The 16,980-nt window shown below is 40.8% G+C and overlaps 1 protein-coding gene across 3 annotated transcripts in view; it reads right to left on the bottom strand.

Annotated features, from left to right (window-relative positions):
* The window catches only part of hgsnat (heparan-alpha-glucosaminide N-acetyltransferase), a 92,270-nt gene that overhangs the window by 62,509 nt on the left and 12,781 nt on the right, over positions 1 to 16,980 (bottom strand). For 2 of the 3 annotated variants that reach the window (XM_063046754.1, XM_063046755.1), the window contains exons 1-3: positions 15,836 to 16,110; positions 13,677 to 13,789; positions 3,318 to 3,457 (exon numbers count right to left, since the gene is read on the bottom strand). In XM_063046754.1, the coding sequence (XP_062902824.1) occupies positions 3,318 to 3,457; positions 13,677 to 13,789; positions 15,836 to 16,058 (476 nt within the window). In that variant the 5' untranslated portion in view covers positions 16,059 to 16,110. Of the gene's footprint in view, positions 1 to 3,317; positions 3,458 to 13,676; positions 13,790 to 15,835; positions 16,111 to 16,980 lie in introns of those variants that run through there. The other variant, XM_063046756.1, reaches the window with a different exon arrangement.

Raw genomic sequence — 16,980 nt, 5'->3', positions numbered from 1 at the left:
CTGGGTGCCGAGTTCACCACGGAAGAACGACCGTATCCGGAACGGAGGGGTCACAGTCGGTGACCTCCGAAGACAGTAAAAGGGCTCGCCTGAAAGCTAACTGCGGGGAACATCAAAGGTCTGTTGAATCGAAATTTGCGTTCGCTCTCTCTCTCTCTCTCCAACGGCACAACAGCGATTACTGTGAACTGTACTCAGCTGAACTGAACTCTGCGTCACTTCAGACTGATCATTTTACCCCTAGACTGCGATAGAGCTTGATTGATTCCTATTATCCTAGTTCTGTGTACATGTGTGTTTTATCATTGCTAACCTGTTGCATTAATATCCTTACAATTAGAGTACTGTGTTACTTATTTCTTTAATAAAACTTTCTTAGTTCCAGTAATCCAGACTCCAACTAAGTGGTCCATTTCTGCTGGTTTGGCAACCCAGTTACGGGGTACGTAACTGGAGCTATGATGATTAGATTAGATTCAACTTTATTGTCATTGTGCCAAGTACAGATACAAAGCCAATGCAATGCATTTAGCATCTGACCAGAAATGCAAAGAATATTGTTATTTACAAAATAACTGCAAATTTAAAAAGTGCTACAGCACACAAATATAAAAGTACTGAGACAGTACAATACGGATGCAATACTGTTTAGCACTGTGATGAGAGGTTCAACAGTGTCAAGCCTCAGGGAAGAAGCTCTTCCTGTGCCTTCTGGTGCAGCTACCGGATGGGAGGAGAGTAAAAAGTCCATGGTTAGGGTGAGATGCATCCCTGATAAAGCTTTTCGCCCTGCCCAGGCAGCGTTTATGGTAGATGTTCTCAATAGTGGGCAATTGGGTGCCAATAATCCGCTGTGACTACAATGATGTGACCATTACAGAGCCTTGGCCATCACAAAGGCAGGAATAGCAACTGCAGGGTTTAGATGTTTCAAAAGGGACATGGAGGGAGGTAAAAAGAATGGGGAAATGGCATTGCTAATCAGAAATAGTCTAATGAGTCAGACTGGAGGAGGTCAGAAACAGGAAGGGAGCAATCAATCCACTGGAAGTATTTTTGAGCCCCCCTACCCCATTTGCAATAGGAAAGCTGAGGAACAGATCAATAGGCACATTTTGGAAAGTTGCAAAAATAACAGGACTGTCACCATAGGTGACTTCAACTTCCCTAATACTGGTTGGTACCTCCTTAGTGCAAGAGGCTTTGATGGAGCAGAATTTGTTAGTAAGATTCCTATCACAATACATGGGCAAGTCTACAGAGGAGAGGCCATACTGGATCTAGTACTAGGTAATGAACCTGATCAGTTGACATATCTCTTTGTGGGTGAGCCTTTCAGTAACCATAACTCCCTGACCTCTACCATAGCCTTGTACAAGGATAAGAGCAGATGGCATGGGAAACTAGTTAATGGGGAAGGAGAAAATTATGAGGCACGAACGTGGGAGCATAAAGTGCTCCCAAGCCCTGAGAAAGGGTCTCGACCCAAAATGTCCTGTTCATTTCCATGAATGTTGCCTGACCTGCCGAGATTGTCCAGCATTTTGTGTGTGTTGAATTAGAAACAGATGCTCTCAGGGAAATGTACAATGGAAATGTGGAGATTGTTTCGGGAGCACTGGCATAGAGTTCTGGATAGGTTTGTCTCACTGAGGTAGGGAAAGGTTAGTAGGGTGAAGTAGAATAAATATATGTAGCTTGGGTGCCCGAGACTTTTGCATAGTAATGTTGTAATTTTATGCACCGTACTGCTGCAAAAAAAAATAAAACAAATGTCATGACATATGTGAGTGATGATAAACCTGATTTTGATATGGGTCTCTATTGTGGACTGAGAGTGGAAAGGGAGCAGTAAGAGGGGAATCATGGTTGGGAAAAGGGAAAGGAAGATGGGAGGGAGTGGAAAGCATCAGAGAGACATTCCCCGATGATCAATAAACCAATTGCTAGGAATCAAATGACCTTGTCTGTTGTCTCAGTGCTAGGTATATCTGCACCCATGCCAACCACCCACCCATGACACTCCTTTGCCATCTGTTCCACACCTCTCCCACAGTGCTCCACCCTTGCTATTCCCAACATTCCTTTGCTCCCACCAGATTTACAAACTCTCTCTGCTCCACAGCAACAAATACAGTACTGTGCAAAAGTCTTAGACACCCTAGCTACATACATGCCTAAGACTTTTGCACAGTACTGTAGGTTACAACATGGCATTGACAGCATGCAGAGCAGGGCTGAGAAGTAGCAGGTGGAGTTCAATCCATAAAAGTATGAAGTAATATGCTTTGGAACATCAAACTTGATAGCAGAGTACATTTAATGGCAGGATTCTTAGCAGTGTGGAAGGACAAAGGGATCTTGAGGTCAAAGTTCGGGAGGGGAGATTAAGTTTAAAAGCTGCAAGGTAATGTTACAGCTCCATAAAACTCTGGTTAGACCACACTTATAGTACCGTTTTACAGTTTTAGTTACACACACCAGTCCTCACGGAGGAGTCAGCAGTAGAAAGGGTGAGCAGTTTCAAGTTCCTTGGTGTCAACATCTCAGAGGATCTATCCAACATACTAATGCAATCACAAAGCAGGTACACAGGAGGCTATACTTCATTAGAAATTGGAGATTCAATATGTTACCAGGGACTTTAGCAAATTTATAAAGTAGCAGCATGGAGAGCATTCCTACTGGTTTCATCACTGCCTGGTATGGAGGCTCCAATGCACAGAATCAAAAAAAAAAAGTTTAATCACAGGCACGAGCCTCCCCATTGTCAAGATCATCTGCAAAAGGTGGTACCTCCAGAAGGCAGAATTCATCATTAAGGACCCCCAACATCCAGGACATGCTCCCTTCTCATTTCTACTATCAGGCAAGAGATGCAGGAGCCAGAAGATGCACACTCAATGTTTTAGGAACAGCTTCTCTCACCACACCGCTCCCCTCCCCCCCCCCCACTGCCATAATCACATTTCAGAATGGCCCGTGAACCCAAGAAAGCTACATTATTTTGCTCTCTTTTTGAACTACTTATTTTTTTATATTTCTCATTGTAAATTGTATTAATTTTTAATGTATTGCACTGAACCCAATGCCGCAAAACAACAAATTTCACAACACATCGGAGATAATAACCCTGATTCTGATTATCACTGGGTCTAAACTTAGGAATCACCCGTCTCCCACTCTTCCCCTAACAGCACTGTGAGTGCATCTTTATCAGAAAGACTTCAGTGCTTTTCAAAGGCAATTAGGAATGGACAATAAATGGCAGCCATACCAACACTACCCACAGCCAAGAAAGAATTTTAAAAACTAACCTGCACACCTCATCTGTGACGTTCAACTGTAACAAAACTGCATGTTTAGTGTCAATGGCAAATGTTGAATTCCCAGGGGGTTTTTGTTGAAGTCCCAAATGCTTTTTTGGAGGCACACTACCAAGTTTCTGAAACTTGCACTGAGAAACAAGATAAGAAAATCAGAAGGAAAATGTTAGCTATTGATTCATGCTTGGCTTCACAACTTAATTTATTCTAAATCCCATGACTGAAGCTGTAACCAACACGAAAATCAATCAAATTAGTAACAAGAAAATTAAAACATACTTAAACACACCACAAACCACTTCCATATGTATTTCCACACTATTTAAATTGGGTCAATTCAACAACAATTTACAGGCGATTCTACATTACATGCTCTGGGTTGGGGTTGGAGAAGAGCGGGGTCACATTCTAGAAAAACATCCATTCAATCTCTATTTTCTGTAATGCAAAGCCACATCCTGTGTACGTATCAAGAAAAGCAAGTTGTAATAATATTGAAGTTTTTATTCCATTATCTCAATTTTTGGGTGAATTTCTGTTATCTGAAATGTAAAGCAGAATTTACCTGTTATATTGCACGCTTAGAAATTGTAAAGCACCATACAAGTGCTTGATGCTGTCATTCATGGGGATATTAGGATAGATGACAAGAAGGTTGGAAATGAGGTTGGTTTAAAGGAGTATCTTAAGAGAAGAAAAAGTTAGATGCGCAGAGAATTGCAGAGGTTTAAAGTGAAAACTCACATGGGACTTTGTATTGACGAAGTGATGAGAAAGTGACTGAACTCAGAAATAATTAGAGAAGCAAAACTTGGATGTTTATAGAACCTGCAGGAATCAGTAACGCAATTCTTATTGGTAAATGCCAGCAAGATTGGCACTACAGTGTCTCACACAGATACGCACATCTCAAATGTAATTAAAAGCAGCACACAGATGGGAATCCAGCAGCAGAGCTCGATATTACCGGGATTTCCTAAAATTTTACACTGGGGAAAGTAGGTTTTCAAATCCTGCACCAGTACAACCTATGCAGCAACTCTTGCAAAACTGATTTCTTTGAGGACTGGAGGGATGCAGTGGAGAAAGAAAAAGGAAAACATTAAGTCCTTCTTTTAGAACCATTTGTGTTTGTGTTTTTTTCCCCCCAAGCTGCTTCATTTGTTCTTTTAAAATCCAATCATTGAAAATTGTCTCAAGTGTTTAGTTCAATTTTATACACTCAGTGGCCACTTTATTAACTACCTCCTGTACCTCATAAAGTGGCAATTAAGCACATGCTCGTGGTATTCTGCTGCTGTAGCCCATCCATTTCAAAGTCTGACATATACTACCTTCAAATGCTCTTCTGCACACAACTGTTGTAACATGTGGTTATTTGAGTTACTGTCACTTTCCTGTCAACTTGAACCAGTCTATCCATTCTCCTCTGACCTGCCTCATTAACAAAGTGTTTTTACCACGCAATGGATTTTTTTTTGGGTTTTTTTGCACCATTCTCTGTAAACTCCAGAAACTTGCATGTTAAAATCTTGGATGATCAACAGTTTTTGAGATACTCAAAGCAGGCCATCTGGCACCAACAATCATTCACAGTCAAAGTCACTTCAGTCACACTTTTTTCCATTCTGATGTTTAGTCTGAACATCAACTGACCGTGCTTTTATGCACTGACTTGCTATCACATGATTGGCTGATTTGACCATAAGATATAGGAGCAGAATTAGGCCACTTGACCCATCGAGTCTGTTTCACCATTTCATCAAGGCTGATCCAATTTTCTTCTCAGCTCCAATCTCCTGCCTTCCCTCTGTATCCCTTCATGCCCTGAACAATCAACAATCTATCAATCTAAGTGAATGGACTACAATGGTAGAGAAGACTTGCTACTATTGATTTGCTGAGACCACTTTGGGAATAGTTGAATTTATAGTTACGGGAATTAATAGGAAGCAAGTGTCTTGGAGGGATACTGGTTGATTGTTAGGATAAGAATAAATTACTGTGAGGATGTTGGTTCTAGATTTGAGGAGAATGAGAGGTGATTTCATTGAAATGTTCAAAATTCTTTGCAGCTCAATGGGGTAGTTGCATGGATGATTCCATAGTCTACAAGACCATAAGATATAGGAACAGAATTAGGCCATTTGGCCCATTGAGTCTATTCCACCATTTCATCATGGCTGATCCATTTTTCCTCTCAGCCCCAATCTCCTGCCTTCCCCCGCATATCTCTTCATGTCCTGAACAATTAAGAATCTATCAGCCCTTGTCTTAATTATACATATAGACTTGGCCTCCACAGCTGCCTGTGATAAAAAAAATTCCACAGATTTACCACTCTCTGGCCAAAGAAATTCCTCCTGAGCTCTATCCTAAAAGGACACCCCTCTATTCTGAGGCTGTGTCTCTGGTCCTACACATCCCTATAATAGGAAACACCCTCTCCACATCCACACTATCAAGGCCTTTCACCATTCAATAGGTTTCAATTAGGTCACATGTCATTCTTCTGAACTCCCAATACAAGCACAGAGCCATCAAATGGTCTTCATACAACAAGCCATTCAATTCTGGAATCATTTTCGAGAACCTCCTTTAAACCCTCTCCTGTTTTAGCACATCCTTTCTAGGATAAGGGGCCCAAAACTGTTCGCAGTACTCCAAGTGAGGCCCCATTAGTACTTTATAAAGTCTCAACATTACATCCTTGCTCTTATATTCTAGTCCTCATTAAATAAATCCTAACATCGTATTTCCATTCCTCACCACAGACTCCACCTGCAAATAAACCTCCAGGGAACCTTGAACAAGGACTCCCAAGTACCTTTATGCCTCAGAGTTTTGTATTTTCTCTCCATTTAGAAAATTGTTTACTCTTTCATTTCCTCTACCAAAATGCATGACCATACACTTCCCAACACCGTATTCCATCTACCATTTTCTCACTCATTTCCCCAATCTGTCCAAGTCCTTCTGTAGTGTCTCTACTTCCTCAAAACTACCTGTCCCTCCACTTATCTTCATATCGTCTGCAAACTTTACAAGAAAACCATCAATTCCATCATACAAATCATTGACATATAATGTAAAAAGAAATCGATCCCAACACAGACCCCTGTGGAACACCGCTAGTCACTAGCAACCAGCCAGAAAAGGCTCGCTTTATTCCCACTCTTTGTCACCTGCCTAATCAGATAGTGCTTCAACTATCTGATATCTTTCCTGTAACACCATGGGCTTGCAGCTTGTTAAGCAGCCTCATGTGTAGTACTTCACCAAAGTCCTTCTGAAAATCCAAGTACACAACATCAACCAATTCTCCTTTTTCTATCTTGCTTGTTAGTTCTTCCAAGAATTCCAACAGATTTGTCCGGCAAGATATTTCTTGAGGTAACTATGCGGACTATGGCCTATTTTATCATGTGCCTCCAAGTACCCTGAGATGTCATCCTGAATAATCAACTTCGACATCTTCCCAACCACTGACATCAGAATAACTGCCTATAATTTCCTTTCTTCTACCTCTTTCTCTTCTTGAAGAGTGGAGTGACATTTGCAATTTACCAGTCTTCCAGAACCATTTCAGAATCTAGTGATTCTTGAAACATCATTACTAATGCCTCCACATTTTTTTCAGCCATCTCTTTCAGAATCTTGGGGTATACACTATCTGATCCAGCTGACTTTTCTACCTTCAGACCTTTCAGTTTCCCAAGAACCTTCTCTCTAGGAACAGTAGCTTCACACATTCATGACACCTGACACCTAGAACTTCCACCATACTACTAGTGTCTTCCACGATTAAGACTGATGCAAAATACTTATTCAGTTTTCCCGTTATTTCTTTGTCCCCATTACTACCTCTCCAGCATCGCTTTCCAGCAGTCCACATCCACTCTCACCTCCCCTTTAAACTTTATGTATCTGAAGAAAACTTTGGTATCCTCTTTAATACATGTGCACATTCCTTTATCAGAAATTCTGAAATCCAAAAAGCTCCGAAAACCGAAGTTTTTTTCACCAACAGCTGACGTCACTCAGGAGTGAAGTGGCAGCACCAGCAGAGGCCGCCAGACATCAGTTGTGGCTCAGCGCTCGTACTGGTTACACATGCATTTGCTGTTCGCTGATATTTTGAGTTCACTGTTGACTTTGTTTAATTTCACTGTGAAAATGTCGAAAAGAGCTGCAGATACCCCTATGGGTAACAATGAGAAAAAGAGAAGGAAGCATATATCATTAACAATAATGCAGAAAGTGGAGTTATTGCAGAAGCTTGATCGTGGCATGTCTGTGTGGCGTCTGACTGAAGAAAATAGTGTCGGAACTACCACTGTATATGATTTAAATAAACAGAAAGAAAAATTACTGAAGTTTTATAGTGACAGTGACATTCTACATTTATTCCAGTAAGTCATTTACCATGTGTTTGATTCGGTTCGTTTGAAGCTGTATATTTTTATGTTTTATTGAACGTTTCAGTTGGAAATAAATTTTTTTCTTGTCATTATTCCCTAAACAATACAGTATAACAACTATTTACAAAGCATTTACATTGTATTAGGTATTATACGTAATCTTTATACTTTATTGTCGCCAATTGATACTAAACGTACAATCATCACAGCGATATTTGATTCTGTGCTTTTTTGCTCCCTGGATTACAAATATTAAATATTAAAAATAGGAAAAATTAGTAAATATTAAAATTTTAAATTATAAATCATAAATAGAAAATAGAAAAATGGAAAGAAAGGTAGTGCAAAAAAACCGAGAGGCAAGGTCTGGATATTTGGAGGGTACGGCCCAGATCCGGGTCAGGATCTGTTCAGCAGTCTTATCACAGTTGGAAAGAAGCTACTCTCAAATCTGGTCGTACGAGTCTTCAAGATGATTTAAAGTATACAGGAGGATGTGCATAGGTTTGGTGCGCCGCTGGGTCCTAAAGTCCACCACACTGAGACAGGTTAAATAAGGGACTTGAGCATTCGTGTTTTTTGGTATCAGCGGGGGGGGGGGGTCTGAAATCCGAAAAATTCTGAATTCCGAAATGCAACTGGTCCCAAGGATTTCGGATAAGGGATTGTGGACCTGTATTATTGGCCAGCTTACTTTCATATTCTATCTTTACCTTCTTGTCATCTTCAGAAGTTTTCTGATGACTCTGCCATAGTTGGATGCATCAGCAAGGGAGATGAGGTTGACTACAGGGCTACGGTAGGAAACTTTGTCACATGGTGTGGGCAGAATTATCTGCAGCTTAATGTGAAAAAGACTAAGGAGCTGGTGGTAGACCCGAGGAGAGCTAAGGTACCGGTGACCCCTGTTTCCGTCCAGGAGGTCAGTGTGGACATGGTGGAAGATTACAAATACCTGGGGATACGAATTGACAATAAACTGCACTGGTCAAAGAACACTGAGGCTGTCTACAAGAAGGGTCAGAGCCGTCTCTATTTCCTGAGGAGACTGAGGTCCTTCAACATCTGCCAGACGATGCTGAGGATGTTCTACGAGTCTGTGGTGGCCAGTTCTATCATGTTTGCTGTTGTGTGCTGGGGCAGCAGGCTGGGGGTAGCAGACACCAACAGAATCAACAAGCTCATTCGTAAGGCCAGTGATGTTGTGGGGATGGAACTGGACTCTCTGATGGTGGTGTCTGACTCCACTACATAATGTACTGGTTGGGCACAGGAGTACATTCAGCCAGAGACTCATTCCACCGAGATGCTACACACAGCGTCATAGGAAGTCATTCCTGCCTGTGACCATCAGACTTTACAACTCTTCCCTTGGAGGGTCAGACACCCTGAGCCAATAGGCTAGTCCCGGACTTACTTCCTGGCATAATTTACATATTACTATTTAACTATTTATAGTTTTATTACTATTTATTATTTATGGTGCAACTGTAACGAAAACCAATTTCCCGCGGGATCAATAAAGTATGACTATTAATGACTTTTTTAGTTGCCTTCTGTTGATTTTTAAAAGCTTCTCCATCCCGTAACTTCCCAGTAATTTTTGTTCTATTATATGTCCTCTCTTTGGCTTTTATAATGGTTTTGACTTCTCTTGTTAGCCAAGCTTGTGTTATCTTACCATTAGAATACTCCTTCCACCTTGGTATGCATACATCTTGTGTCTTCCAATTTGCTTCCAGAAATTCCAGTCATTGCTGCTCTGCCATCATCCCTGCCAGTGTTCTTTTCCAATCAATTCTGTCCAACTCCTCTCTGCCTCTGCAGTTCCCTTTACTCTACTGTACTACTGATACATCTGACTTTAGCTTCTCCTTCTGAAATTTCAGTGTGAATTTGATCATATTATGATCACTTTCCCCTAAGGGTTCTTGCACCTTAAGCTCTCTAATCAATTCTGGTTCATTGCACAACACCCAATCTAGAACAGCTCTTCCCCCAGTGGGCTCAAGCATGAGCTACTCTAAAAACCCATCTCGTATGTGTAGGGGGGTTTCGTCTTTTATGTTACTGTGTAGGCTAATTAAAATGGCTTCTTTGTTATGTTATGCTTGGGAACGCTTCTTTGTTATGTTAAACACTGAAAAAGTTCTTGTGCTGGCAGTTTGTTTTGGATTATCTACTGATAAGAGGACAAATGAACCAATTGGGTTAGTTGTTATGCCTGTGGGGTGTCTGTAAGAGATTGTATGCGCAGAGTTTTGGGGGCAGAAGGTGGGAGAGAGAGAGACAGAGGATGGACCAGGTGCTGTGACTAACGGGGTCGGACCCCGAGAAGGGTGTTTGGCGAGGAGAGGAGACGGACTCGTGTGGAGCGTCTGGTCGACCACCGTTGTTGGTCCCAGGCGGCCAGTCGAGGTGGTCCGAGGGTCCTGAGCTCCAACTGTTTGTGCATGAAGAGATTGAACTTTGATAAGTGTGGCGCCTTTTACTTTCCTTTTATATTTTATTCTCTATTAATTACATAATTCCAGTAATATCTATAAACTGTAAATCATTTAATTGTATCTGGTGTATTGTCTGTTATTTGGGCGGGGTAGGGTACATCATACAGCATCCACACAAACCAATTACCCAGTTTGGCGGGGCCGAGGGCTATTTCCTTAGATGACAGCGAGCTGAGCGACCCTGAGGGTGGGCGGGGGACTACATATGCATTCTACAAAATCCCCCTCTTGGAATCCAGCACCAACCTGATTTTCCTAATCTACCTGCATATTGAAATGCCTCATGACTGAGTAACATTCCCCTTTCGGCATGCATTTTCTAGTTCCCATAGTAATTTGTAGACCATACCTTTATTGCTGTTTGGGGATCTGTATACAACACCTATAGGGAGTTTTTACCCTTGCTGTTTCTTAGCTCTATCCACAATGATTCAAAACCTTCCAATCCTAGGTTACCTCTTTCTAAGGATTTGATTTCATTTTTCTACCAACAGAGCAACAGGCGGCCTTGCTACCTGTCCTTTTGATACAATATGTATCCTTAGACATTAAGCAAAGATTAGATAGTTGTATTAATGAGGTGCTGATGTTTAGTCTAAATAACAACTGAACCACTCGACCATGTCTGCATGCTTTTATGCATTGAGTTGCTGCCACATAATAAATTGGACACTAGTAGTGTTCGAATATTCTGAAAGTCAGTAACATTGAAAAATATCTAGAAACTTCCAGTCCAGCTTTGGGACCAGGCCTCCTTCGGTAGCCTTCAGATTCCTCATCATCAATCTGATAACATAAATGTATCAGCAAAGTACATTTGTTTCTCCTTCCCATCTAGCCTAGGTAACACTGGGTGTGGAGCCACCACCTGTGATGGACATATGCCAGCAAAACCTGCCCCTTAAAAAGTTAATCAGAGGCAGATAACTTCAAAAATGACAACATTTCCAATTTAAAATTAATGGGAGTCACACAGGGAATACTCTTCTGATAACAATAATTTTCTTTGTATTTTTTCAAAGTTTTTTCAGATCAAAACATATGTACTTAGAAAGTAACAAAATCACAAAACAGAAATAGATTTTGTTACGGCACAAATGGTAGCCAATTGACCTACAGTAAGATACTGACCCCCTTTTTAGCATTATATTGAGTTTCTTCCCCTTAGCCTATAGAACTACAAACTATTTTCCTGAAGTCCCTTTCCAATTCTGTTTTGTAACTACCAACTATTTCCACCACCTTTACATGCACAGCAAAATATTTATACTCAAATATAAAAATATTCCTTTCACGTCCTGCTTGTTCCTTTAGGTTTTCACTTTGTTTATGCTATCTGATACTTGAATCAGCTACAGATGGAAACTTTCCCCCCCACTTACCACTGAAGTTATCAAGTGGTTCAATGATTCAGTGTATTCTCAGTTACTTTCAGAAAAATTAAGATCAGATTACATATAGATGGAGAATAGAATGCTGTGAAATACATTCAACTGTTGCTAAGACTTCAGCAAGTTGCCAACTTTGAATGCATCTAGTGACACTTTTCAACTTAATCAGAAAAAATTGTACCTATGATGTAACCCTTGCCTTTGTGATTGTACAAATGTACTTTACTTGAAGCCTTGTAAAACAATGCAATTTGAAACTCACCCAAAAGCAGAAACTGCACTCATAGAGGTATTCAAACGTTTCAAAAGCAGAACAAAAATAAATAACGTTATCTGGGTACCAATCCCTGAAATTTGGCCAGATCTGCAATGCCTTCTAAAATATTCAGACCCCAACCCTTTGTTCAGATAACTAAGTACTGCAACCAGGGATTTTAATCAATTTAACAGAAAATTTTTATTTGTGAATCACATGTCCTTTTTTCACAGCAGTGCCAAAAAACAGGAAATATTGTAAAGCATGAAAAAATAAAAATTCAAAAACTGGAATGTCAGCAGTTTGAAAACATTTGCTCATTACTGATTTGAGCCACCTCTCACTGCTATTACAGCCAGTAGTCTTTTCAGATTAGTCTCTATTAACAACATGCTGGAGCAAGACTCGCCCATTCCTCCTTGCAAAATTGCTCAAGCTAAACCAAGTTGATTGGGGAGCACAGTGGACAACAATCTTGAGGACTTGCCACAAATGTTCAATTTGGTTGTCAGGACTTTGACTGGGCTACTCAAGGACATCAATTTTCTTCATTTGAAGTCACTCCATGGTTGCCCTAACAGTGTGCTTTGGGTCGTCCTGCTGAAAGATGAACTTCCTACCCAATTTAAGCTTTCTGGCAGAGGTTAGCAGGTTTTCAATGCAGTATCTCTCTCTGTACTTAGCAGTATTCATCTTCCCATCAATCCTGACCAGATTGTTTTAGTCCCATATGCTGAATAGCATCCCCATAACATGATATGACCTCCACCATACTTTACAGTCAGGATGGTGTTACCTGGCAAATGCGTATTACATTTACACACAGGTACTGCTTAGTGTGGAGGCCAAAGTGTTCCATTTTATTCTCATCTGACCACAAAACCTCCTTGTACATTGTTACAGTATCTTCTAAGTGACACTTTTCAAAGTCTTTATGGGCAAGGATATGCATTTTTTAAAAGCCAGGGCTTCTTCCTTGCCATTATTCCATAATAGCATTTTTGTGCAAGGCCCTAGAGATTGTGGAACCACGAACCTCATCTCCAGTTATAGCCACTGACTGCTGCAGCTCACTTAGAGTGACTGTTGGTGTCACAATAGCCTTTCTTACAAGTGCCATTCTTCTCCAGCATCCAAGTTTAGAAGGACAGCCTGACTTAGGCAGTGTGGAAGTGGTTTCATATATTTTTCCACGATGGACCGCACTGGTAAGCTCAGCATCTTTGAGATGGTCTTGTACCCTTCCCTAGATTTGTGCTTCTCTATTATTCCCCTGATTTGCTCTTTTGTCTCCATTTTGGTCTGATCTGCTGAAAATCTACCATACTGTCAGCCCTTACAAAGCAAAGGAGTATTTATTCTTATGAATTAATTGAAAATGGTTACCCTCCAATTTTCTACATCAACAAACTGGGTGAGTTGGTCAGGTAACACTTATATTGCATCTGAGGAAAGTTAGCAGAGCAATTACAAAAGGGATGACTACATTAATAGCCTCACAATTTTAGTTTAATTTCAGCAAACAATTGGAATTTTTCCTTTGATTTGACAAGATGCACAATATTTTGTAGATTAGCTTAAAAATTCTACTTCAATACATTTTAAATTTAGAAAATGAGACAATAAAATGTAAAAATAGTTGTAGAGGCCAAACTTTTTCCAGCCATTGTATATGTGAAGTTAGTTTTGCTTCAGCAAGAACATTCTCATTTGTACACCAGTGAACCTAGATGCAACAACTGCCGGGATACAACTTAACTTACTGTAACACTCACCTGGTAACAGTGATCTGACAGCCAAGAGACAACCAGCACCTCAGACAATTCATTATAAACACTTAAAAATGCCTGGTCCATCTCAAGTTTATGATGCTTTCTGTCGGGAGACTCTGTAATGACACAAATAAACTCAAAAACTGATATGATTGTGCAAAAAATTCTTGAACTAGCTACTTCCAAGTTTTTCAGATACAAGAATGGTTCAGATATTGTAAAACAACAAAATAATGCTAATTTGCCCATTGTAATAACTTCACAGTGCATTTCCAATGGCTTATTGATAGACTGATCAGAAGCTACTGCCAATGTACTACGTTTGTGATGTTACTCAAGAAACACTATGTCAAATGTTGTCAGTATTGCAGTGCAATTTCCTCCAAATATGCATACAAAGATACACATGTAGTTTTATCCCAGCTATTACATTTTTTTTAATTGGTCCAGCCAAATTTCATCTAAATATAATTAATTGCAGGTTGTCCTAGTCCACTAGACAAATGGACTGTGTCAAATAAATACACTGACAGCATTTCATTCACATAAGCACATTTTAACATAAATTTACTCAAGTACAATAAGTACACATCCTACGTTTATTTAGAGAATGTTTCCCCAGCAATCAGTAACCAAGGAAATAAAGCTCTTACAATCAAAAAGAAATTTGCACTTCATATTGAAAATCAATACAAATGCTGATACTGAAAAGTTGTAAAGTAAACCACTGGAATTGGAGAATTTTACAGATATTTTAATCACAGTGATATTGAGAAAGAAAATACAAGGTTATTTAATTTCCTTTTCAACAACTGTCAATATTACAAATCAGTAAATTATGATGTATAATTACCCAGTGAACAATTGGTGTCTTAACTACAACTTGAAGGCAGCCAACAAATTTGTAGAGACACATGACTTGTATCCCACTGAATTATATACTGTGTTAATGATCACTGCACATTATAATGTCAAACAGCTTACACATCTCATTTGACTTCACTCCTGGTAACAAGCTATCAGCTATTTAGCCAATCAAAACTTCAGACTAGATCAATTTTAGCCGTATGCATTGCCTAACAAGTTACTAAACATCCACAATTTAAAAATAAATAGATGCCTTCTACAACCTCCTCTACTGTTCTAAGGACGAACGTGCAGCAGCTAATTTGTATACAGGAAGATGGTATACAGCAAATAAAATAAACTGCTCACCAATCTATCTTAGATACTGGTTGAGAGTTGTACACTCTCAAATGAGTTAGGAGACTAGGATGCAAGTCTGAGTCCAGACCGAGATCTGGAGAAAACTTATCTCAGCTCTCTTGCAGGTACCAGGAATGCTGTGTTGTCAAATCTCCGCCTCTTGATTTAAACATTAAAAGCAGACACTGCGGGCTCTTCTACAGGAGGAAATTGACATCCTAATCTTCAGATCATATCCTAAGATATACTACCAGCTCTATGTCATGAAGAATTTGACGTGATTTTGAATGTCAACAAAGACTCGTGCATTTATTTAAAGATGTATATGGAGAGCATTTGAACCGGTTGCATTTCAGACACCTCCGGTGGTTCCAATGCACAGAATCACAAAAGGCTGCAAGGGGCTGTAGACTCAGCGAGCTCCATCGCAGGCAAAATTCTCCCAACTAGATGACATTCCCGAGAGGCAGTACCCATCACTAAGGGCCCTCTACATCCAGAACATTCCATTTCGTTACTCACATCAGAGAGTACCAGGAGCCTGAAGATCCACAATCAAAAACTGCTCCTTTCCGTAGATAGCACTACGCCATTATTCTTTCTTTCCACTACTTACCTATTTTGAAATGTACAGCACGGTACATCATGTAAGCCTGATAATAAAACTGATTCTGATAGTCTTGACGAACAGAGAGACTGCTTCCCCACACATGTAGGACAGTGCAATCTAACTACAGCGACCGCACTTGCAGTTAACACTCCTACCCCCCTCTGCATACCCCCATTTTCCACAAATCCATCCAGTGATCATTGGTATCTGTTGTGCCCCCATCTCTAACCACCCCCTCCCCCATCGACTCACCAAGAACTCCAATTCCTCCCGGCCCCTGATGCGCACCCGCTCCCACCCCGACCCATTGCAGTCTTGTCCTCCTCCCCAGGACTGGACTCCTCACCTTCAGCCACCGTCAGCGAGTTCACGCCGCCCACCACTAGCACTGACAGAGCGACAATCAGCGCGGCCAGTAGGCCCAGGCTCGAGCCGACCACCCCCATCAGCTCTACGGCCTCGGTCCGGCTGCTCCAACGCCGTCCCTGTGCTCCGAGCGGCCGCAATAACTCAGGCTCCTGATGCCGCTGTCTTCGGTCTACCGCGGGCCGACGCACTCGGCGCTTCATCCGTCGCCACTTCCGGTATCGACTCCGCCTCGTGGGACAAGGTGAGGGGGCGGGGCTTCTGCTGGAACAAATCAGTCTGCAAGAGCGAGAAGGGCGTTCGTCATTCGGGGGCGGAGCTTACATAGGGGCGGGACTTCGTCATAGGCAAGAAGGTGCGACTGGGGCGGGACTTGGTGTGCATTGAATGAATGTAGAAGATCGTTCGCCTTATGAGTTGAAAAGACAACAGGCGGAAAATCAAAATAGCTGCAATTCTGGAATCCTGAAAAAAATGCTGGAAATGCCCAGCATCTTTGGGAAGAGAAACAGATTTAACCTTTCAATCTGAAGACCTTTCTTCAGAATAGGGAAGGAGACACAAAAATATAAAACTGCAGGGAGGGTAGATGTTAGTCCAAAGTTTAGACTAAGTCTCTTTATCATAATCTCCCCCAAAACCAAAATGCTTACCAATTTCTCTAATTCTTGAAGGCTTCAGCTATCATTCTTATAAATTTTAAGTAGTTTAAGCTGTTTGCCCTGTAACCCAATAAATAGAAAGAATAGGAGCATATCTCTGAAGAAGAACATTAGAACATGAGCATTGTCAGGATAGCAAGGGTTTCCTCATGAAATTGACTTTTAATACAGGAAATACAGAAAGAGTAGTCTTTTCTATCTCGCCCATTTTCTGTTATTCAATGAGCACTTGAAATATTCATTATCCAACTTAATAGAGGTGAGGTTGGAGGTGACATCGTATGCACGACAACTCTTGGCATGTTTTGCAAGGCATTACTTCCTACAAAGTGAAACCCAATAGCATGATTGGCAGCAATGCTTCACTACCAGATGAACTCAATGCCTTCTATGCCCGCTTTGAAAGGAAGAATATAACTACAGCTGTGAAGATCCCTGCTGCACTTAATGACCCTGTGATCTC

The sequence above is a fragment of the Mobula hypostoma genome, chromosome 4, assembly GCF_963921235.1.
Source record: "Mobula hypostoma chromosome 4, sMobHyp1.1, whole genome shotgun sequence".
Lineage (NCBI taxonomy): Eukaryota > Metazoa > Chordata > Chondrichthyes > Myliobatiformes > Myliobatidae > Mobula > Mobula hypostoma.
Note: the sequence above shows the minus strand (reverse complement) of the source record. Positions and strands in the feature narration are given on the sequence as shown.